The 25,329-nt window shown below is 42.1% G+C and overlaps 1 protein-coding gene across 4 annotated transcripts in view; it reads left to right on the forward strand.

Annotated features, from left to right (window-relative positions):
* The window catches only part of gfm2 (GTP dependent ribosome recycling factor mitochondrial 2), a 66,528-nt gene extending 43,390 nt beyond the window's left edge, over positions 1-23,138 (forward strand). For all 4 annotated transcript variants that reach the window (XM_060836023.1, XM_060836015.1, XM_060836032.1 and 1 more), the window contains 10 exons: positions 394-542; positions 3,747-3,887; positions 10,239-10,338; positions 11,368-11,548; positions 11,692-11,768; positions 12,326-12,464; positions 13,445-13,630; positions 13,782-13,897; positions 19,907-20,089; positions 22,661-23,138. In XM_060836023.1, the coding sequence (XP_060692006.1) occupies positions 394-542; positions 3,747-3,887; positions 10,239-10,338; positions 11,368-11,548; positions 11,692-11,768; positions 12,326-12,464; positions 13,445-13,630; positions 13,782-13,897; positions 19,907-20,089; positions 22,661-22,789 (1,401 nt within the window). In that variant the 3' untranslated portion in view covers positions 22,790-23,138. The remainder of the gene's footprint in view (positions 1-393; positions 543-3,746; positions 3,888-10,238; positions 10,339-11,367; positions 11,549-11,691; positions 11,769-12,325; positions 12,465-13,444; positions 13,631-13,781; positions 13,898-19,906; positions 20,090-22,660) is intronic.
* Positions 23,139-25,329: the final 2,191 nt, after the last annotated feature.

The following is a 25,329-nucleotide window of genomic DNA, read 5'->3' on the forward strand; positions in this document are numbered from 1 at the left end:
TTGACTGATGCACGTCAAGATTGGAATCACCACATTCTGGTTATTGATCACACTGAGGCTAGAACATTGAGATACCAATGCGACAAAGAACAGGAAATTCAAATAAAATCTTTGTGCCAAAATTGTTCACCTTAGAAGAAAGGATTTCTTTTGTTTGAGCAGTAGTTTGGTTACCTTTTGAAATTTAGTGAAAAAAGTAACCAGTAGCTAACTTTTACATGCAGAACTCTTTGATGTTCTTTTTTTTAAGTTGCTCACTTATGTTATGAAATGAAGTTATCTAGAAACACAAGTATAGCATTTGACCCCGACATTTTCTAAAGCTGAAAGTTTGAGAGTAAAATATCTTTCTTAAAAAAAACAATTAAGCTGACTCTCATATTTTGAATGCAGTTGAATGCAGCAATCCGCCGAGTCACATTAGCACAAACAGCAGTGCCAGTTTTGTGTGGAAGTGCATTGAAGAATAAAGGTGTGCAGCTGTTAATGGATGCCATCACAAAATATCTGCCAGCCCCAAATGAGTGCAAACATGACTTTGTGTGAGTATTTGTGTTTCAGGAATGATCCTATTTGCAGCTCATGATGCATAATCAAACAAAAATTGACTTCAAGTCAAAAAAGCAAATATTATTACATCAGGCTGACTAAAGGCTTTGTGAAAGAAATAGACTTTAAGAGGGCCTTAAAGAAGAAAAAGAAGATCCAATACAATATCAGGGCAATTATAAACCAAAGGTGTTGAAATAGCCTGGTGGGGAAGTGGAGTCCAGAGCTTCTAAAGGAGGGTTGTAAGGCTAGTTGAGGTTTGTGCAAGACCATAATTTCTAAATTATAAATTTCTAATTTAAACTCCTGAATGAAAATGTTCTATTTGTCAAAATGGAACAGGAATCATTGTAGGTCAGAGTTGAGGGTTATGGGTGTGCAATGGTAGTGTCGCTAACCCTGAGCCAGAAAGTATGGGTTCACATTCCAACTGCTCCAAAGGTGTCTGAACAGGATTATGAATGAGCAGGTATTGGTGCATGACAGGAAATGGTCAGAGGTTTGAGTGAGATGAAGTTTACAGAGGAAGAAAATGTGGAGGCCAACCAGAACAGCATTGGAGTAATCGAGTCTACAAAAACAGATGATGATTTTAGTGAAGGCAGGAGGAGACAAAGGTGAAAATAGGCAGGCTTCGTGATGGAGAGGCTATGAGGTTTGAAACACAGATTCCTAATGTGCAGTGATGCGGTTAAGAATACTCTGGTTCACCCTGAGGTCTGAACGGTTCATAGTTTGGGTGTTAATGAAGGTTATTGTTTCTGAAGGAAAAAAGAAAAAAGATGAAATCAGTGAAAGGCATATACATAGCAAAAGTGTGGTTAAATAGAGACTGAAAAGGTCACATAGGAGGCAGGAGCATGATGAGGTATTAAATGAATAATTTCTGTGTGGATTTATCAAGAAAATTCATGCTCTCTAAGCCACAGTGACAGAGGAGGAAACTCTGTAACATGAAGGGTTCAATGTAGGTTAAGTTACTGGTACTTAACATTAATAAAACCCAATGATATTGAAGGAAGTGAGGGTAGAAATTACACAGAAATTACCATAATCCTTCTGTCTTCCCTAGACTCGGAGGAGGTATCAGACAACTGGAGAATTGCAAACATCATACCATTGTTCAAAAACATTTGTAAGGATAAGCCTAACAGCTACAGACTAATCGGTTTCACGCGAGTGGTAGAGAAACTTCTACAAACTATTATTCAGGATAGAATTAAGAGTCACATTGGGATCAAGTAGATTGATTAAGAAGAGTCAGCATGGATTTCTAAAGGGAAAATCCTGTTTAACTGAAATACTGGAGACTTTGAAGGGGTAACAGGGAGAATTGTGACGGCAATGCCATTGATATGGTGTACAAAGGCCTTTATATGTTTAATACAATGCCACACAAATTTGTGAGAAAGGTATAGCACATGAAGTAAAAGAAACAGTAGCTATATAAATGCAAAATTGGATAGGTGATAGAAAACAGAGTAATGATCAATGGATATTTTCAGGCTGGAGGAAGGTTTAGAACATTGAACAATACAGCACAGAACAGGCCCTTCGGCCCACGATGTTGTGCCGAACATTTGTCCTAGCTTAAGCACCTATCCATGTACTTATCCCATTGCCGCTTAAAGGTCACCAATGATTCTGACACTGCCACTCCCACAGGCAGCACATTCCATGCCCCCACCACTCTGGGTAAAGAACCTACCCCTGACATCCCCCCTATACCTTCCACTCTTCACCTTAAATTTATGTTCCTTGTAACACTCTGTTGTACCTGGGGAAAAAGTCTCTGACTGTCTACTCTATCTATTCCCCTGATCATCTTATAAACCTCTATCAAGTCAACCCTCATCCTTCGCCATTCCAATGAGAAAAGGCCTAGCCCTCTCAACCTATCCTCGTATGACCTATTATCCATTCCAGGCAACACCCTGGTAAATCTCCTCTGCACCCTCTCCAAAGCTTCCACATCTTTCCTAAAAAGTGGAGTTTGTAGTGGAGTTACCCGCTCATCTAGATATGAATGACTTTCATGTGTGGAGGACATTTTCAAAGTTTATGGATTCAAAAAAAAAGGCTTGGAAACATTGTAAACTATCAAGAGAATAGTTTAGAACTTCAAAAGGACATGGACAGCATGCAGTCCGCAAATGAAGGTCCCTGCAGAGAAGTGTGAAGTGACACATTCTAGGAAGAACATAGACCATGTTTAAAAAAGGGTACAAGTCTGAAGTAATTGCAGTAGTGGAAGGACCTGGGTGCCTATGTGCACAGGTCATTTGAAAGTGGCAGGTGAGAAAACAGTTAATAAAGCATAAAGTGAATTATTAATAGGGGCATGGAGCATGAGCAAGGAGGTTATGCTGAACTTAAACAAGACAATTTATCATTTCAGTTTTGAGCTCCACACAAAGGAACAATGTGAATGCATTGAATAGCATGCTGAAGAGATTTACAAGAATGGTTCCAGGACTGAGAAACTACTGTCAAGAGAATAGATTGGAGAGGTTGGAACTGTTCTCCTTAGAGAGACAGTAGCTAAGGGGAGAACCTGACGCAAGTTTTCAAAATCACGAGAGACTTGATAGTAGATATGGAGAAACTATTCCTATATGAGGAAAAATGTCTTCACATGAGTAGTTCAGGTTGAGAATGCACTGCCTTGGTGCAGGTGAAGGCAGGTTTAATTGAGGCATTAAAGAGGGCTTGAACTGATTAGTTAAATCGAAATAGTGTGGAAGGGATAAGGATAGACAAGAGAATGGCACCAGTCTTCATGCTCATCTGGAAAGCTGGTGTAGATATGGTAGGTTTGATGGCTTCCTGCACTGTTACAATTCTGTAATTCTTTGAAGAAAAGATGTTTATGTTAGGTCAGTGTTGAGAGGACAATGCTGTCTTTTAATTTGTAGTCCATAAACAGTCTTGACAATTCAATACCATGTAGTCATCCATTTTAGACTAAATGTAAACCTTTTTTTTGGCTGTCAGTTCTCAGTTTAGGTTCTTTGTTGTAGTGGAAGGTTCTCTTTGGTTTGTCAATAATGATGAATACATTAATTGTCTTTAAGATTCAACAATGAGTTTTTTTAATCGCATATGATTTATTTATTAATACTGTGAAATACATCTTGATAGATTAAAAGCAACAAAATGTTTTTCTTACATGCAAATCCTTCCCATTGTGTTTTTAGACATTGTTATGGAGATGATCTATGCGCTCTTGCATTTAAAGTTGTCCATGATAGACAGCGTGGGCCTTTGGTGTTTGTCCGCATCTACTCTGGTACAATGAAACCTCAATCAGCTGTTTACAATATCAATAAGAACTGCATGTAAGTATTTACCTTGATGTTAGAATGTAAAGGATTCATGTAGTCCAATGGATAAATGAATTTTCTGAACAAAAAAAAGTAATCTTGGAAAACAAAATTCAGATATTGTTTCACATTATCTTTTGTGTTATTTTAATTTATTCCTTCTTTGAACGTTGGCATTACTATCAAGACTTGCATTGGTAGGCCATTCCTAATTGATTTTGAACAGAATGGCATGTTAAATCATTTTACTGGATAGTTAACAATCAATCACATTATTATGGGTCTGGAGTTTCATGTATCACAGCCCAGGAAAGGATGAGAGATTTCCTTCCCGAAACGACATTAGTGACTTATAAACTTTTCGTTTACAAAAATCAAAGGTAGTTTCAAGTTCACCATTCTGAGAAAAGCTGTCAATTCCAGTTTTATTACTTGAATTTAAATGCCACCATGAGATTTGAACCCATGTTCTCAGAACATTAGCCTGGGCCTTTGGATTGGTATTTTAGTGATATTGCCATTTTGCCAACATCTCCACCTAACTATTTCTGCTAGGGAAAGGTATCAGGCATTTCAAAATTTCAGTTTCACCAAGGCTGCTTATAAAGCACACGAGGACAGCAGATACATAGGACCACCACAACCCGCAGTTTCCTATCCAAGCCACTCATCATTTCCCTACCCCACCCAAATTCTCTCTTTTTTTTCTTCTCTTTCATCTTTGCCCTCTCAAGCTTGCTTGCTTCCTTTCTCTCTTTCTCTCACAAACTCTTTTTTCTCCCTCCCTCTCTCTCGTCTCTCTCGCACACTCTTTCTCTCTCTCACACACACCCTATCTCTCTCTCTCACAACCTCTCTCTCTCTGTCTCAAACACACACAAATGCACCCTTCCTGTCTTTCACTTTCACACACTTTCTCTCTGCCTCTGTCTCTCACACACTTTGTTTCTCTCTCTCTGACACCCTTTCTCTGTCTCACACACCCTTTCTCTCTCACGCACTCTCTCTCCCTCACACGCCCTTTCTCTCTCTCTCTCTCACCTTTTGTCTTTGTCTCTAGAACACCTTTTGACTCTCTCTCTTGCACACCCTTTGTCTGTCTCTCGTTCTCTCTCTCTCTCTCTCTCTCACTCACACACACACACACACACACACACACACACACACACACACACTAACACACACACACACACCCTTTATCACCTCCTCTTGCACCTTACCTCTCCCTCTCTCTCGCACACCCTCTCTCTCGCACCCTTTCTCTCTTGTATCCTTGCTCTCTCTCTCTCTCACACACGCACCCTTTCTTTCCCTCTCTTTCTCTCACTCTCTCTCTTTCTGACACCCTTTCTCTCTCTTCCTTGCTCTTTCTCTCACTCTCCTCCTCCTTGCTATTGCACTCACTCTTGTGCTGTCCTTCTTTCTCGCTCCCCTCCTTTCTTGCCCGCGCCACTTTGCCTTCGCCCCGCTGTCTTCAGCCTCACGCCTTCACCTCGCCCCTTCAGCCTCGGCCTCGCCCCGTCGCTCCTCCTCTCATTTCTCCCCCTCGCTCCTCCTCTCATCTCTCCCCCTCACTCCTCCTCTCATCTCGCCTCCTCCTCTCATCTCTCCTCCTCGCTCCTCCTCTCATCTCTCCCCCTCGCTCCTCCTCTCATCTCTCCCCCTCGCTCCTCCTCTCATCTCTCCCCCTCGCTGCTCCTCTCATCTCTCCCCCTCGCTGCTCCTCTCATCTCGCTCCCTCGCTGCTCCTCTCATCTCGCTCCCTCGCTCCTCCTCTCATCTCTCCCCCCCGCTCCTCCTCTCATCTCTCCCCCTCGCTCCTCCTCTCATCTCGCCTCCTCCTGTCATTTCTCCCCCTCGCTGCTCCTCTCTTCTCGCTCCCTCGCTGCTCCTCTCATCTCTCCCCCTCGCTGCTCCTCTCATCTCTCCCCCTCGCTGCTCCTCTCATCTCTCCCCCTCGCTGCTCCTCTCATCTCTCCCCCTCGCTGCTCCTCTCATCTCTCCCCCTCGCTCCTCCTCTCATCTCGCTCCCTCGCTGCTCCTCTCATCTCTCCCCCTCGCTGCTCCTCTCATCTCGCTCCCTTGCTCCTCCTCTCATCTCACCCTCTCGCTCCTCCTCTCATCTCTCCCCCTCGCTCCTCCTCTCATCTCTCCCCCTCGCTCCTCCTCTCATCTCTCCCCCTCGCTGCTCCTCTCATCTCTCCCCCTCGCTGCTCCTCTCATCTCTCCCCCTCGCTGCTCCTCTCATCTCGCTCCCTCGCTGCTCCTCTCATCTCTCCCCCTCGCTGCTCCTCTCATCTCGCTCCCTCGCTGCTCCTCTCATCTCTCCCCCTCGCTGCTCCTCTCATCTCGCTCCCTTGCTCCTCCTCTCATCTCACCCTCTCGCTCCTCCTCTCATCTCTCCCCCTCGCTCCTCCTCTCATCTCTCCCCCTCGCTCCTCCTCTCATCTCGCCTCCTCCTGTCATCTCTCCCCCTCGCTGCTCCTCTCTTCTCGCTCCCTCGCTGCTCCTCTCATCTCGCTCCCTTGCTCCTCCTCTCATCTCACCCTCTCGCTGCTCCTCTCATCTCGCTCCCTCGCTCCTCCTCTCATCTCTCCCTCTCGCTCCTCCTCTCATCTCTCCCCCTCGCTGCTCCTCTCTTCTCGCTCCCTCGCTCCTCCTCTCATCTCTCCCCCTCGCTGCTCCTCTCATCTCTCCCCCCCGCTCCTCCTCTCATCTCTCCCCCCGCTCCTCCTCTCATCTCTCCTCCCTGCTCCTCCTGTCATCTCTCCCCCTCGCTCCTCCTCTCATCTCACCTCCTCCTGTCATCTCTCCCCCTCGCTCCTCCTCTCATCTCTCCCCCTCGCTCCTCCTCTCATCTCTCCCCCTCGCTCCTCCTCTCATCTCTCCCCCTCGCTCCTCCTCTCATCTCTCCCCCTCGCTCCTCCTCTCATCTCTCCCCCTCGCTCCTCCTCTCATCTCTCCCTCTCGCTCCTCCTCTCATCTCTCCCCCTCGCTGCTCCTCTCATCTCGCTCCCTCGCTCCTCCTCTCATCTCTCCCCCTTGCTGCTCCTCTCATCTCTCCCCCTCGCTCCTCCTCTCATCTCTCCCCCTTGCTGCTCCTCTCATCTCTCCCCCTCGCTCCTCCTCTCATCTCTCCCCCTCGCTCCTCCTCTCATCTTTCCCCCTCGCTGCTCCTCTCATCTCGCTCCCTCGCTCCTCCTCTCATCTCTCCCCCTTGCTGCTCCTCTCATCTCTCCCCCTCGCTCCTCCTCTCATCTCTCCCCCTTGCTGCTCCTCTCATCTCTCCCCCTCGCTCCTCCTCTCATCTCTCCCCCTCGCTCCTCCTCTCATCTCTCCTCCCCGCTCCTCCTCTCATCTCGCCTCCTCCTGTCATCTCTCCCCCTCGCTGCTCCTCTCATCTCGCTCCCTCGCTCCTCCTCTCATCGCTCCCCCTTGCTCCTCCTCTCATCTCTCCCCCTCGCTCCTCCTCTCATCTCTCCCCCTCGCTCCTCCTCTCATCTCTCCCCCTCGCTCCTCCTCTCATCTCTCCCCCTCGCTCCTCCTCTCATCTCGCCACCTCCTCTCATCTCTCCCCCTCGCTCCTCCTCTCATTTCGCCCCCTCGCTCCTCCTCTCATCTCTCCCCCTCGCTGCTCCTCTCATCTCACCCTCTCGCTCCTCCTCTCATCTCTCCCCCTCGCTCCTGCTCTCATCTCTCCCCCTCGCTCCTCCTCTCATCTCTCCTCCCCGCTCCTCCTCTCATCTCTCCTCCCCGCTCCTCCTCTCATCTCGCCTCCTCCTGTCATCTCTCCCCCTCGCTGCTCCTCTCTTCTCGCTCCCTCGCTCCTCCTCTCATCTCTCCCCCTCGCTCCTCCTCTCATCTCTCCCCCTCGCTCCTCCTCTCATCTCTCCCCCTCGCTCCTCCTCTCATCTCTCCCCCTCGCTCCTGCTCTCATCTCTCCCCCTCGCTCCTCCTCTCATCTCTCCCCCTTGCTCCTCCTCTCATCTCTCCCCCTTGCTCCTCCTCTCATCTCTCCCCCTCGCTGCTCCTCTCATCTCTCCCCCTCGCTGCTCCTCTCATCTCTCCCCCTCGCTGCTCCTCTCATCTCACCCTCTCGCTGCTCCTCCTCTCATCTCGCCTCCTCCTCTCATCTCTCCCCCTCGCTCCTCCTCTCATCTTGCCTCCTGCTCTCATCTCTCCCCCTCGCTCCTCCTCTCATCTCTCCCCCTCGCTCCTCCTCTCATCTCGCCCCCTCGCTCCTCCTCTCATCTCGCCCCCTCGCTCCTCCTCTCATCTCGCCCCCTCGCTCCTCCTCTCATCTCGCCCCCTCGCTCCTCCTCTCATCTCGCTACCTCGCTCCTACTGTCATCTAGCTGCCTTCTCCAGCACCACCTCCCTCAATGGCCCCAATGTCCAGTGACATTGTGGATGCCAAAGCCAGCTCACCCCTGTCTTATTTATGGCAACTCTGAATGAACTCAATGCTGACCCTGTAGCTAACTTCAAATCTGCTTATAACATAGGAAAAAACTTTTTGCACAGGTTCGATGCACATGAACTTAGAAGTTTTATAGTTCATAGGAAGCTGTTTTGCTGAGATGACACATTATATGAAAATGCTGTATGAAATATAGTAAATACTTGAAAAAAATGAACTCCAATTAGGGTTAAGAGAGAGAGGTCAACAATAAACTTTTTTCCAAAGCAGAACTGGTTTGCAGGGGGAATGACCTTTGTCAAAGTTTCCTTCTGAGACTGAGATTTGTCAACTTCAGAAACCCGGTTTGAACAGGTAATATGATCAATGCTATCATCTATGTAAGCTTCTGATCTGACTAGCAGTTTAATCCTATGCTTCCGTTGACCCTTTGGAATGAACTTCTCAGTTTGGCACAAGTTCAGACTGATCCACATAAAATCTCTAGCAGCAGCAGCAGTTAGTATTGATGTCACCACTTGTAGGAAATGTGCCGTACTGCCTGAAAGTGATTCTGCGCATCAAACATAGACTGCAACTCAGCACAAATGTGCAATAGTTCCATAAGACAACACCACCACTTTACAAGGACTTGAAGGCAGATGCAATACATGTTGACCCAGCTAATGAAGTCCACATGCCCTGAGTGAATGTAAAAAAAAAATAACCTGAGACAAAAAAGTAGTTTTTTAAAATGTTTCTAAATAGAAATGTAATTGAACTGTTGTACTACAGAATGTCTTTACTTAAATTTGGGATTGCATTCCCAAAAATCACAACTTTAAGCTTTAATTTCAATGTTAAATCTTTGGTTAAGTTTCATAAGGCCTCTGTTAACAGGAAATCATTTAAAATTGTATACCTTCTAAGTTGAAAGTTAATATCTTAAATGATTAAATTCCTATATTGGTAAATGGGAAAATTATTAAGAGTAAAATCAATTTAATAATACTGGTTTAAAAGGAAAGAGTAACATTTTGCTCACAGTACCTCCACTAGACAACTTTCTGACCCCAAGGATTTCCTTGCTTGGGGTCAGCACTAGGGCACCTTAGCACATTGGGCACCAGGTTGTGCTGGGGTCATCGCTTGTCTTTATCTGTGTCATGGTCAGCAGCCACCAGCCTAGCAATGACTGAGCTCTGCAGCAACCCTTGAGATGAACAGAGCCGTCACAGCAGACTGCAGTCCACAGCCAGGACATCAGTCTCCTTCCCCCAGTCTGCAAAATTCTAGCAGCTCCTCTGTGTTGGACCACTATTTGTAAGCCAGAATCTGCTGCAGAAACTCCAGTGGTCTGGGTCACTTTCGCTGGCAGAAGGAGTGAGGAAATGTCAATGAGTCCATCTGTGACCTACACCAGTGTAGTGGGAGTCTTTTACAGGGCTGCCACCCCCTTTCTAGCTGTCTGCAATGTTAACTGGGGTCCTTGCTTACGGAATTGACAACTGCAGTTGGCTGTGAGGCCATTGGCTTTCTTCCCCTTCCTCCCATCTGGCATTTACTACCCTCCTTCTGCCAGTGAAGATGCTCAGTGCAATTGGAATTTCAGCAGCAGCAGATTGTGGCTTACAAATGGTGGTTCAGCACAGAGGGCCTGCTGGAGTTTTTGACTAGGACAAAGGGAGGAGACTGATATTCTGGTTATGGATCGCAGTCTGCTGTGAGGGCCCTGTTGCTTCAGTTGCCATTTCAAAGTGGAAGGGTTCCTGCAGGCCTCCATCATTGCAAGGATGTTTCTAGATAGATGGGGAGAACAAACATGAGAAAAATCTATGTATTAAATTGCGCATAGAGTTTTGTATATCAATCATATTTACCTGCACAAAATATTATTTGAGTCTGTTAACGATGTGCTTTGTGAAAAACCAACGTTTTTTCTTTACCAAAAATATTCTGTTTGACAGAGAACGAATGAGTCGTCTTTTATTGCCATTTGCTGACCAGCAAATTGAGATCCCTGCCCTACAGGCTGGAAATATTGCTTTAACTGTGGGACTTAAACAGGTGAGAGCATTGGACTACATGCTCATGTTTTCTTGAAACATTTTACTTTACAGGATTTATGTCTATGGTTTCTTAGCAAGCAAAAGCATTGATCTACCTGTCATTGATTGGTGTAAATCATCCTCCATATCACACACAACCCTGACTTGGAACAATCATTACTTCACTGATGCTGCAAAATAAACCCAGAGTTTCCTGCATAACATCATTGTCAGTGCTCCTATGCCACACAAACTGCAGGGTTTGAAGCAGGCAACTCAACACCTTTTTCTTGAGGGCAATTATAAAAGGGTCCTGTGATTTTTTTTTAATCTAATCTATCAATTGAATCAGCGAAAAGAAACACAGACCATAGCACCTTGCTAATGAGTTTCTGAGGTCTGGCTGAACAATAATATTCGATTGCTAAAACAATATGTTGTTAGGCTTTGTTTTTTGGGACACGTCTTCTTCTGGTATTACTCATTATGAGCTTCACCCCAAAGGCTTTAGTTTTTGGCTTGGATTCTATCTTGTGTTTGGTCGATGAGTCACAAAAGTTTCAGAAGAGAAGTGAATACTGAGGTGCTTTTTGTTTTGTCTATAGAAATATTGAAGTGGGGAGGGGAAAGCTACATATACAGGATGTCTTTCCCAATCTCTGGCTTTAACTGGTTCCAGAACATTTAAAGAAACGGCATTAATCAATTTTTAGGTTTTACCATTAATTTTTAGAGTGAAAGATCAAAAGCATCAGGCAGTTTTGTAGATATTTTCCCAGATATCCATAACTTGCCCAGTAACATATGATGGAAGCTGACATTCCTATTGAGGAATGACACTCCTATTGAGTTCCACCAGGGCCATTAAACTCCTGACTTCATTATAGCCTTGGTGCAGTTGTGGATACAAAATGCTGAATTCCAAGTGAGGTGTGAGTGATTGCTATTGATATTGAGGAGTTGTTGCAAAACTGGACTCAATGTGAGATCTTGTGAGAGCAAGTGGAATTTGCACATGAACATGTGATATGGTTTTCTTTATTCTCAGGCTGCAACTGGTGACACGATAGTTTCATCAAAGTCATCAGCAGCAGCTGCAGCTCGTCGAGCAGGGAAGGAATCTGGGAAAAAAGTCATAGAGCAGGAAGATCCAGTGTTAGCTGCAGTTGAGATTCCAGAGCCAGTGTTCTTTTGCACAATTGAACCACCATCTATGGCGAAACAATCAGGTACATTGAAATGTGTTTATAGTAATTCATGAAATTTATTTTCCTGTAATATTTGCTGCAAATCTGATCTTTAGGCAGTTATTGATATATTTCTTGTTTTCAGTTTGAAATTAATGCACAAAAAAAACTGTTTTTATACATAGATCTGGACCATGCTCTTGTCTGTCTTCAACGGGAAGATCCCAGTTTGAAAGTAAAGATTGACCCGGATTCTGGGCAGGTGATGTATAAACTTGTCCTCAATAGTCACATATGTTTTCAGGTACTCAATTAGATGTCAGACTGTAATTCCAACTACAATTTAAGTCTGGTACATTGCTGTAGTTGTGTATTACCTTATTCTGAACCCAGTTTACAACCTTGTTTAAAGTGGCAATGTGGAAGTACAAAAAAATGTCCTGATAGGCAGAACTTCTCCATCTAGCTGAGAGCCATTTCCTTTTGAGAAACTTGCAATCAATCCACAATATACTAAGTTGGCACATGTGTGCATTCTTTATCACCATGTCTCCATTTTTGTGGGGATGGTTATGGATAGATTAGTGCACAAAACCATTCACAGTATAATGTAAACTTAAGAATATGGTCTAGACAGATGACTACACAGAAGAGTAGTGAACAATCTTACGGTTCTTGATACAAGTACAAAAAATAATTAGTTGTCGGAGCATAGAAATACAAATAAGTCAGTTCGCCTCCAACTCTGTTACTGTTCAATTAGATTAACTCCATTTGCCTTTGGAAACATCAGTTGACTATTATCTACTGTTTTGATAGACTATCTTATGTGGAATGGGGGAACTGCACATTGAGATAATCCATGATCGAATTAAGAGAGAGTATGGAATTGAGGCATATCTCGGGCCTCTCCAGGTAGCCTACAGGGAAACTATAACGCAGTCTGCTAGTTCAAGTGGTAAGCTCTCAAAGCACTATATGTTCTGTCTATATAATATTGTTAAAGAAATTACCTAAATGAGAAGTTTTGCACTGGACTGCTAAATTGAGCAAAGATAGGCCATTTGGCCATGTATCTGTCCAGAAATAGAAAGGTATATTATAATTGGTCAGAAAGGTAGAAATACACTGCACAGTGATTTCCTGTCGGGGGCATCTTTATCACAGTAACTGCAAAGCTCATCTGCTTGTTACTAGCATGCAGTATTGTTCCTGGCAGAGAGGAATCCAAGGAGTTTGATTAAATGTGCTACAATCAATTCCATTTTACAGCCGGCTGCCCACAAAATATCAATTGACCTGGCTATGGAATATCATTCCAATTCTGAACTTCATCTTCATCTTTGGTTTGGAGACCAAACGTTGAACAATCGCAACAACAATTTCAAAAGGTCATGTGAAATCACAACATATTTCAATCAAAATAATAAAGAAGAATAGCTGTGTTGTGGCTCAAGCTGCACTGCAGCGATTTGAGCATGGTCAAGAGTGTGGTGCTCGAAAAGCACAGCAGCTCAGGCAGCATCCAAGAAGCAGGAAAATCGACGTTTCGGGCATAAGCCCTTCATCAGGAATGAGGCTTTCTGGTGAAGGGCTTATGCGCAAAACGTCGATTCCCCTGCTCCTCGGATGTTGACTGACCTGCTGTGCTTTTCCAGCACCACACTCACGACTCTGATCTCCAGCATCTGCGGTCCTCATTTTCTCCTAGAGATTTAAGCATGTAATTCAAACTGACTCTTCAGTGCAATATAAAAGTAAAAAACCAAAAGCTGATGATAGAAATCTGAAATAAAAACAAAGTGCTGGAGGAACTTGGCAGGTTCAGCAGCATGAGTGGAGAAAGAAACTGAGTTAAGATTTCACTTCCAATATTTGATTAATACACCATATCTGAGAACAATATGAACATTAAATACAAGTCATTTCTTTCATTAGATACACTAGACAGAACAGTAGGGGAGAAACGTAACCTGGTAACAGCTGAAATTTCAGTCCATCCATGGCTTGGAGAAGAAGCACTGTTATTGCCCCTAATTGAGATTTCCGATCAGATAATGGAGCAACATTCTAAAGAAGCACTGCATGCTGTAGAAAATGGAATTAAAACTTCATGTCTGCAAGGTACCAAATACTGTGTGTAATATTTGCCATTGACAATGTATTCATTTCTTTTATGTTTTTTTAATTTTGTTACGTGGATTATAAACACATTCACCAAGTGTGAAGCCTGACACAAATACAAGCAAGTGCATTTCCATCTTTATTGTTGTAGGTCCTCTGCTGAGATTCCCTGTTCAGGATGTGGTGGTTGTACTGCAGTCTCTAAGTGTACATCCTGGGACATCTTTGGCAATGATTTCTGCATGTGTGTCTCGGGCTGTGCAAAAGGTAAGGCCTTTGGAAATATTACTGTAACACCCTGTTGTTTTTCCAGACACATGCAGCTATCTGACACTGTCTTCAGTTAATGATCTAATTGAGCTGTTCAGAGAACACCATAATCCGAAAGGGGGCGATATAATTACCACTTGAACACTGAAATTAAATTGCTACTTTGGAAGTGTTGCAGCATATCTTATCTCAACTTATTTGTACTAGTGGTAGTCAAGGTGCACGGTTATAGCATTGAACCACTGATGGTGCGATGGCCTATTAACACTTGCTGAATTTGAACTGAATTGTTGATGTTTTAATGGAAATCTACTGAGTAATAATCTGAAGTGAATCTGGGAAAGAATGACAAACTGCATTGCAGTAAACAGACAAAGTTTTCAGTGCTTCTGATGTGTTGATAGGCATATCAAAGTACATTAAAGAGGAAAATGAATGGGTAAATTGAGCAGGAGAGGCAAATTGAACATTGGAAGTTTGTGATGAAGAATAGAAGGCACAGTCAAAAGACTTTTGCGATTTTTGGGAACGTGAAAGTGAGTTATGGGGAGATGGTGGGACTTTTTTCACTGGAGCATAGGAGGTTGAGGGATGACCTTATAGAGATTTATAAAATCATGAGAGGTATGGATAAGGTGAATGGCAGGTGTCTTTTCTATAGGGTGGGGAGTTTCAAGACTAGGAGGTGTATTTTTATGGTGAAAGGAGAAAGATTTAAAAAAAGACATGAGAGGAAAATTTTTAGTTTACAAGAGTGGTCCAGGTGGAGTGAAGTTCCAGAAGAAGTGGTAGATGTGGGGACAGTTACAATGTTGAAAAGACATTTCGTTAAGTACATGAATAAGAAATATTTGGAGGGATATGAGCCAAGTGCAGGCAGGAAGGATTAGTTTAGTTTGGGATTTTGGTCGGCAGCGACACATCGGACTAAAGGGTCTGTTTCTGTGCTGTCTAACTTTATGATTGTATGATTGTGGTACCGTTTCTGCTGGTGTCCTTTCTGGGTAGTGGCGGCCTTAAGGAAGAGAGGTGCTATTTAATCTTGGTTACTGTTGTTGCTGTTGTTACTGTTCATCCTGTAGGCTGTACAACTTACAACCACTTTTGGTGGAGGAGGTGTCTATTTAGTTGAGTGGCAGAACAGTTAAACATGGAAACTGTTCTGTTCAGATTGGTGTCAAACTTCTTGTTTTTTTTTACAGTCACCCCTTTAAATAAGCGCTGAGTCATTTGTTACATTCCTGATTTCTTGCCTTTTATATGGGAGAGAAGGTTTGAGGGTCACAAGATAAAGCATTCAGTGCAGAGTGCCCAGTTTGTTCCCGATTCCTTTCCCCACAGTCACTGCCACACCTAGTTGTCACCTCCATGGTGATGAGAAACTCAGGTAGTGATTGCGCCGTTGAAAGCAGGGGAAGATGGATTGTCTCTCCTTTCTTAGTGTTCATTATTACTCAGTTCTGAATTGCCTTTGATGTATCAGCCTAAGTATGAAAGTTATCCAAGCCCTTGTGCTAGGTAGATACTGATGGCTTTTTTTTATAAGAGGGTAGATACTAAAACTGAAAATGTGTTGCTGGAAAGGCGCAGCAAGTCAGGCAGCATCCAAAGAGCAGGAGAATTGACGTTTCAGGCATGAGCCCTTCAGGAATCACTGATCTCCAGCATCTGCAGTCCTCACTTTCTCCTAGAAGATTTTAACCTACTGCAAATCCTCTTGCCAGGATGCCTTCCTTGAAGAAGCTCTCTTCCTCCCCTGATCTCCAGCATCTGCAGTCCTCACTTTCTCCTAGATACTAAAACTGGCAATAAAAATGCATTTAATGAATCATAATGGAGTAAAAGTCTTTTCTGAAACAACAGATAGCACAATAGTTTATTCATTCAATATTTTAGGATGGATCTTAACTGAAGAATTTCCACATATTGGCTAGAAGCTAGCCTGATATCTATATTGGAGTGGTCTGACTAAACGATAGCCCATCCCTGGTGACAGGGTTACAATGCTACAGCTTGAAGATTTTCACTAGCCACAATCTTTCCTGTATCTACTGTATTCCATACTGCTGAAAGAGTATAGTCACTAATGTTCAGACAACTGAAAAGCAGGGGTTGGAATCCTCGTGAGAAGTGTGGTCAGCAAAGCGACATGCCACAAAGTGTGTGAATGCTAGTGTTGAATTTTCTACTTCCACTGGTCTGTACTGTGCATTCATTATTTTCACCTGGAGCCATCTAATAAGATGACAACAGAAAATTCACTAAAAACATACACTTCCATTTGAGTTCAACTAAAACCCGACAACTGAACCCATATTGGGAAGTAGTATGGTAACTTGCTTGCTGAGGAAAAATATTCCCAAGCTACTGTTTGTGTTACTATTTACAGTATCTTTAAGAAATCATTCACATCAACTGTGACAAAAGCACTTAATTATACATATTGGCAATAGTCATGGTTAAAGCCTGCCTGCTTTCCCTTGGAGAATGTTGCATCATTCAAGAAGAACTAATAGAGACGGGTAAGAGCAGAAATTGTTTCCTCCTCGAGGACAACCTACTGTTAGGTGACTTTATTGCCAGTGTGAAATCGCTTGTAAAGAGGAAACCAGAATGGAATAACGAGCAAGGGCTACCTTCCTTTTTCTGATCATTTCCTCAATAGTAAACCACATCCTGTTGCTTTGAGAGTTAGTATGTTCAGACTCTAATGCACTGTTAAAGGAAATTTTTAAAAGTGCAGTTTTATGAAGCCTTCAATGTACATAGGAACTTGACACCTGATTTTGCTGCAAAACTGCATTGATCCTCTTTTACTTTTCTGGTCTGCTTACAAAGACTCCATTTTATTTGGCTCAACTATCTCTATCCATTTTTGTTTGGTGTGAATAAGTAACCAAGTCTCTGCTTCCTTTGTGGAAATAGACCAATTGTTTAATTCAGAAGCTCACTTTCAAACTACCAAAGTAAGTAATTAATCAAAAAACCAGTGAAGACGTAGTGAGATAAATTCACTGATCCCATAGTGTCAGCAGAGGATCCTGTTCAAGGGCAAAGTTTTATGCACATTGGGCTATGACTTCATTCTTGATTTAAAAAGCTGATATATGCAACAGCGCCTGTGAAATGTTTAGATTGTTCTAAAAACCCAGGTTTTAGGGAAGACCACTTGCTGTCCTGACCCTGTCTAGCCTGTATGTGTGAGGCTTAGTTTCACCCCAACACCTCCCCTCGGAAGTTGTCCATCGAACCATTCATTGTATTAAATCAGTTGCACCAGTTCAAACATGATGCCCATGCCCCAGATGATTTGGGAGATGACTGATGATGAACAATAAATGCTAGTCATAATTGTGTTGCGTGTGTGTGTGTGTATGAGATTAATGAAGTTACCCTTTATCATGGATACATATCTGACATATACAGGTATGAAGAAAAACACAAAAATGTATTGGTGGAAGTTGGAACCTTGAAGAACCTTTCCAGATATACTGAAATCCATGAATTTGTTTTCAAAATCTCAGGGATATAGATTACTATTGTTATTGATAAAACAGTAAAATTTAGCAAATATATTGAATGATATCAGCACCAAAGTATTTCCTGAGTAATGCCAGCATTAATTTTACTTTATTTTAAGTGGTCTTACAAGGCCTAGGTATTTCTGATTTCCTGAATGAACAAGATTAGCAAAACATTTCCCAATCACTAATTTTAAAGTAGCCAACAGAAAACAGAAACACTATATGTATTTATATATAGTAATTGAAAATCTGAATACAAATGTGTAATTTCACTCCTCATTCATTCTGTTGGTGATAATTAGAAAACAAAACTCTAAGGATTCAGAATTTGGGTGAAAGAAATGGAGGTGAATGGGGCTCGCTGTTACTTATCCATAAAATGGTACAGCAGCTTTGGGCGAGGACCAATGATAGTTCAACTCAAATATCTAAACATTATCTATTTATTATCACTGGTCTATTGTTAGCTTTGCAAAAGCAACACTTTACTATCTGCTTCATCAAGGCCATGTATTGAATAGGGTGAAGTTCCTGTGTCTTCGCTTAGCAAACTGAGCTCACCACTCAAAGTTGTAAGTCTTATTCATGTTGTTCCAAGTGCATTTTTAATAATGGCATTGAAAATTAACTCTAACACATTTGGAATCTCATTTCATCAGGTTTTAATTATAGCTAGAGTTTAAAAAGTAACATTTAAAATATTAAGGTATTTTACATCTTTTTCTCTCTCAATCCAATTTTTCTTTCCATGCTGTTTCTTTTCTATCTTTGTGGACATTGAATTTACAGACTCAAATTTATCCTTCCTCCTAGATCCTGTGCTGTTAATTAATTCCTCAGCCCTTCAGCTTGATTGTTTAAGGAGATGCACAGTTGCTTGCCATGTTTCAGTTTTGTACCATCTTTATCAACTCAAACCTGCTGCTTTATGCTGCACAACAGAGTTTGAAATCGAAACAGGCAAATCTAACTAATAGCATGGGCTTCTAACATTATTTGCTAAGGAAATTTATAGTCCTACAAAATAAATTTGAATCTAACTATAAATTATAATAACAGTGAATACCTCCAAATCCTATTTTATAATTACAATTTTATTTCCAGCTCTAACTCAAATTATCCCCACTAAACACTGCTCACTTGTCACATCTGACTTCACTACTATGAATTTTGGTCCTTCTAAAATTTAAAATTATAATCCTTGCACTTACACCATGAACACCCATTGCACTAACTAAGTATTTCCTGTAGTTTTGCATATAGCCTTCTAACTCTATTCTTTTGTCTCCAGTTTCTTTTGTTGCTATCCTCACTGTTACCATCATTAACAACTACACCTTTGTACAGATCGCAGGATTTTAACTCCGTCTCATTGAAGTTTGCAAAATTCTTTCAGTGCTCCACAGAGTGCAGTAAGGTTTTCCCTTATTAGAAAGCCTAGAACTGGAATTGACTGTCTTGGAATAAGATGCAAGTTATTTATGGCTTAAATGAGGAGTAATTTCTTCATTCAAAATGGTGAATCTTTGAAACTCTACTCCAGAGGGCTGTGCAGACCTGGTCACTTGAGTATACTGGGCGTTGCAATTGATAGGGGCGGTCCAATGGCTATAGCCTTATAGCGCCAAGAACCTGGGTTCGATTCCCGTCCCTGGCGACTGTCTGTGTGCATGTTCTCCCTGTGTCTGCATCGACTTCTTCCAGGTGCTCTGGTTTCCTCCCACTGTCCAAAGATGTGCAGGTTAGGTGGCTTAGCCATGCTAAATTGCCCATAGCGTCCAGGGATGTGTAGGCTAGGTGCATTAGCCATGGGAAATGCAGGGTTGCAGGGGTAGGATAGGGGTGTGGGACTGTTGGATGCTATTCCGAGGATCGATATGGACCGGATGGGCCAAGCTGCTTCCACACTAATGGGATTCCACATAAAAAGAAAAATAGATTTCAACATGTTAAAGATATCAGGGGAAATGGCAAAAGAGCAGGATAATGACATTAAAGTAGAAGATCATCCATGAAAATGCTGAATGGTGGAGCAGGTTTGGTTGTGCAGGTAAATGGTCTGTTTTGTTTTAGCTTTCCGGCACAGCCTCATCTCCTTCCTTAACTTTAAGACACACCTTAAAACACTTTTTTGGTTGACCTTTTGTTTGATCTTTCTAATTGTTCTTAGACTCATCGTTCCTTTTCACTTGGATCTTGGTGAAGGGCCTTGAAATATCTTTTCTTTTTCCAAATGTGATAGATAAATGCATATTATTGTTGATGACGACGTAGATTACATAGATTGATTTGGAAATAAACTTCAGAGCCTTGAAATCCAAAGAAAATTAGTATTCCCTCAACATTATCTCTGTCAGATTATTTGAGGATTCAGTCTTTACTTTGGTTACATTAAGAAAAAGTCAGTATAATCAAATTCAAAATCAAATTAAAATTCAAAACACTGAATTTGTTACTGATCAAAATTCACCATTGTATTTAGGCATTAAAACAGGCTCTAAGTCAGGTGCTGGAACCTGTGATGAGCCTGGAAATCACAGTAGATGAGAGGTACCTCAGTGTGGTGTTGGCAGATCTGGCTCAGCGAAGAGGAAGCATTCGAGAAATTCAAAACCGTCAGGACAGCCGAGTTGCTTTGGCTTCTGTTCCACTTGCAGAAACAATGGTAAGTTATCAACACCAAACAGCACTTCACCTGTGTAAAGTCAATAGTTGTAATAAATAGAACGATCCTGAACATTATGATTTCTAAGACCATAGCCAACATAAGACCTTGAAGCAGAAGTAGGCCATCGAGGTTGCTCTCCCATTCGATGAGATCATGGCTGATCTGATTGTCTTCAACTCTACTTTCCTGCCTTTTCCCCAAAACCCCAATTCCCATATTGATTAAAAATCTGTTTTTCTCCGCGCTGAATATGTTCAGTGATCCAGTCTCAGCAGCCCTCTGTTGAGGGAAAAAAAATCTTCATCTCGGTCTTAAATGCATGACCCCTTATTCTGAGATTGTCCCCTTGGTCCTATACTCTCCCACAAGTGAAAACAATCTTTTTGAAATTACCCTGTCAAGTCCTTTAAGAATCCTATTTGTGTCAATGGGTTGCCCCTTAATTTCTGAAATTCTAAGGATTACAGGCCCAACTACTTAACCTCTCCTCATAAGACAGTGCCTCCGTATCAGTGTACCTTCTGTGCCAGTAGATCTTTCCTCAAATAGGAGCCCAAGATTGTTCATAGTATTCCAGCTGTGGTCAGACTAGTGCCTCTTATAGTTTGTTATGGACCAGGCCAAACCCTTCAAAACATTTCAAGAAGGTAGCGCAGACACTAATTTTGCTATATGATTTTAAGCAGGTATACAGTGGATATTCCAGGAGAGAATCAGGTGGTCAAAGAACTAAGTTTTAAACAAAACAGAATTTATTGACAAGATTACTGAATGAAACACAAAGAACAGAAAACAGAATATCAAATAACTTATCCAATCCAAAAACCCAACAGACTATGCCAACTTAATGATGCTGTTCCAAAATACTTACAACAATGCCCATAAACACCCCTTGGCACAAAAGGTAAAATGAAACACAAGTTCTTACAGGAATGGAGTCAGAGAGAGTCTAGCACCCTTTCTTCACACACCCACTGCTGCATTAAAACCAAACCAAACAAAAATTGAGCTGCTAAAACAAGCCACTCCCCTTTCATTATACAAGTTTTTTTCCCAAAACCTGAAAGCCTTCTGTCTGCGGCAATATCTGTTGCTGTAAACAAATTGGCCATAAATTCCATTCAACCTCAGATGTTACGGAACCTGTCATTTACAACCTCTCTGGAAAAAAAACAAGGACAACCTAATTTTGTTAAAGGAACAGATTTGTCATGAATGTTAGCAAAACTTCCCTACTATTATACTCCATTCCTTTTGAACATAGAACACAGAAAAGTACAGCACAGAACAGGCCCTTCGGCCCACGATGTTGTGCTGAGGACTATTCCTAACCTAAAACAAAATAACCTAACCTACGCATCCCTCAATTCACTGCTTTATTTTGAAATAAAGGTCAACGTTACTTTTGCCTTCCCTAGATACTGAACTTGAATTTTAGCTCTTAGTGATTCACAGGTGAGGACTCCCAAATTCCTATCTGCTGCAACCTTTCTCTATTTTCCTTTCTGAACAGCAAGGGCAAACATGTGAGTTTGTAGTTGAAACTTTGTTTTCTGATGGATCCCCATGACGCAAATTTCTTGAGATTTATTTTGAAACAATATTCTGATTTGCTCCTCTATACAGTAGTCTTGAAATGTTAAAAGAAAGATGTTTAACTGGGCATATGTAAATAAGTCAAAGGAGATTTTCCACTGTCAGGGCAAACAATTTTGTAATATCTTGCTGGAACACTGCTGGTTTGTCAGCACTACAATGAACTGGTTACTTCAACCTTCCCATGTTAGTTCATTTGAATTATTTATTCATGGCTGTCTGCACAGCTTTAACCTTCTGTAGACAGCAAACTCAAAAGAGGAGGGGAAATAATGAAAGATTATATATATTTCAGGTTAAGGGGGTGAATGTTAACATGATGTGGTTCATTTTTTATCAAACCTTGTGAACTGAATTAGAACATAGAACAGTACAGCACAGAACAGGCCCGTCAGTCCACGATGTTGTGCCGACCATTGATCACCATGTATGCACCCTCAAATTTCTGTGACCATATGCATGTCCAGTAGTCTCTTAAATGTCCCCAATGACCTTGCTTCCACAACTGCTGCTGGCAATGGTCTCACAAATCTCTGTGTAAAGAACCCGCCTCTGACATCCCCTCTATACTTTCCTCCAACCAGCTTAAAACTATGACCCCTCGTGTTAGTCATTTCTGCCCTGGGAAATAGTCTCTGGCTATCGATTATATCTATGCCTCTTATTATCTTGTATACCTCAATTGTGTCCCCTCTCCTCCTCCTTTTCTCCAATGAAAAAAGTCCGAGCTCACTCAACCTCTCTTCATAAAATAAGCCCTCCAATCCAGGTAGCATCCTGGTAAACCTCTGAATCCTCTCCAAAGCATCCACATCTTTCCTATAATAGGGCGACCAGAACATAATTTAATGTTTATAAAAGTTAAGAATGATTTATAGAATGCAGCTATTATCTATAATAGCATAATTATTCCATCAAAAATCTAAAACAATGATCATAAAATAATTTTTCACAACTGTTATTTATTTGCAGGGTTACTCAACTGTCCTGCGCAGTTTGACATCGGGCAATGCTGTGTTTACTTTGGAATTCTCCAACTATGAGGCAATGAATCTACAAGATCAAAACATGCTTTTTAACAAGGTGATGGGTGTGGTGTGAATCCTATAGAACTTGTGAAGGTGACCAAATAACTGGACAGAGTCTGAGATTGAACTCAAAGGATTTTTTTCCTTGAATTGTCTAAACATTCAACTCTGTGACAAGAATGTTGAAACTTTGGATGTCAACTGAAGTGTTCATGGATGCTCTTCTTGGAAACAAAAGACTCCTCCTTGGAACATCATTTAAAACCAGGGCAGTCAGCTCTTAGATTTGAATCTTGTATATTTTGGACTTTGTTCATAAGACGACTTTTTGATGACCTTTCTGGTTTGGTATGAAATCATGAAGCAGATAATGCATCCCTGTCTGAATTCAAGGATCTACAGAGTTTCTGACTTAAGTTATTAAGTTTATAGACCAAGAATAAAATAAAATTCAGGTGAAATCATATATGTCACATGTTATTGTGAAACATAATTAGATTATACTGTCTGCAATTTGTACTTCATTTGCATGGGAAGAAAATGTTGGAGGATGCACTAACTTTTAAAATAACAAGGTAAGGCTCATTGGAACTACATTTGAAGGGAGGGCACTGAGTATTGTAGGCACCTATCTCTCCTCAGATTTTTTTTCTTAGATTTGGGAAATGGGGGAAATAATTGAGCAATTGGGCCTGGAGAGAAAATCAGCCCTTACTTGATACCTCACTAATTGACTTCTGGTGAGAAGGTTCATGGGTATCCTCAGGGGGCCCAACTCATTACCATCTCAGCGGATGAAGAAAGGTGGCTAGTTTTTCCAGTGGGTAAACCAGGGCACATTTTGGCAGGGCGGCACGGTGGCACAGTGGTTAGCACTGCTGCCTCACAGCACCAGGGACCTGGGTTCAATTCCTACCTCAGGCGACTGACTGTGTGGAGTTTGCACGTTCTCCCCGTGTCTGTGTGGGTTTCCTCCGGGTGCTCCGGTTTCCTCCCACAGTCCAAAGATGTGGGGGTCAGGTGAATTGGCCATGCTGAATTGCCCGTAGTGTTAGGTAAGGGGTATATGTAGGGGTATGGGTGGGTTGCGCTTCGGCGGGTCGGTGTGGACTTGTTGGGCCGAAGGGCCTGTTTCCACACTGTAAGTAATCTAATCTAATCAGTCTTCCAAATGCCCCAATCTTGGGGCTGAGAGAGGAATGGAAATAGGACAAAGAGAGACCTCTGAAAACCATCCCTGCCCTTGGCTCCAACATTCCTCATGATACTACCCATGGAAAGATAATAGAAGTTACTTACCTTTTCACCACTGAATCCCATGAGGATCAGATGTTAGGGCGCAGAAGCTGTCAGCCTCTAATTGGATTGTCAGCTTCTGGCGACCTAGGACATCAAAGTTGAGGTCAGCTATTCACGAGAATCACTACACTCACTTGTTAGCTCTTGAGTGATCGATGGGTGATTGGGTGCATTTTCTTAGTGGTGTGGGTAGTTTATTAGTTACCACCTAACACATCCACCATTAAAATAAGCAAGAAATGGGAACTTCTCCCCCACAGTTCTACAGTTTCCTCTTTTTTGTAAATTATCAGTTCTCTTCAGCTGCATTATGAATGACTTAGACTATCGTGATCAGAACTGGTGACTGAAGATTGCACAATGTTCAGTATTATTAACTTGAATACTATTCACAGTTCCTCTGATAATGCATCAATCTGTGGCTACAGGCAGAAAAATCTGGTCAACACTCAGACTGAAAAGTGACAAATATCTGCAGCTTCCAGGGAATGATCATCTCCAAAAAGGGAGGTCCTAACCAATCAATGACATTGCTATCACTGAATCACTATTAACACCCTAAGGTTTATCATTGACCAGAAACCAAATTGGACCAAACCATTTAAATTCTGTGCCTACAAAAGCAGTTGAAAGACTAGGAATTCTAATTCAAAGCTTAGGCACCACCTCCGTGGCACAAGTCAATAAATGACTATTTATCTAGATGAGTGCAGTCATATTAGGTAGTAGATTTATTAACACATTACAATTGAGATTGCATTGATTATTTAGAATCCAAATTATATTTTAACTATTGCTTTTTGCTTAGCTAAACCTGTTAGGGGCAAAGTGAAGGTGTAAAAAATAATTATTTCTTCTGGAGAATTATCTTGCCTGCTGATGTCTGGAAGTCCCCAATTCTTAACCCACCAAATTCTGCCAAGTGTACTCATTGTCATGTGTCCAAGTGCAGAAGCTATTACTGTCATGACATTGACTTGAGGGCTATTTATTATAGCATACTCCAGTAAGAGAGAGTGCAGTATCTAACATGAGTCACCTGATTAGGGGTCAGCCTGAGGTCAGTTAGCATGTATAATAGCAGTGAGAAACAGCCTCCATTAAAACTTGATTAAAATTAAATCTATGATCTTGAGTGTTTTTTCATCCAGAGATGTAACTTTTTCCACACAGGAAGTGGTGGATATTGGGACAATTACAACATTTAAAATGCATCTGGATGGCTATATGAATAGGAAGGGTTCAGAGGGATATGGGCCAAGTGCTGGCAAATGGGACTAGATTAATTTAGGATAGCTGGTCAATATGGAAAAG

Source organism: Hemiscyllium ocellatum, chromosome 2 (genome assembly GCF_020745735.1).
Source record: "Hemiscyllium ocellatum isolate sHemOce1 chromosome 2, sHemOce1.pat.X.cur, whole genome shotgun sequence".
Taxonomy (NCBI): domain Eukaryota; kingdom Metazoa; phylum Chordata; class Chondrichthyes; order Orectolobiformes; family Hemiscylliidae; genus Hemiscyllium; species Hemiscyllium ocellatum.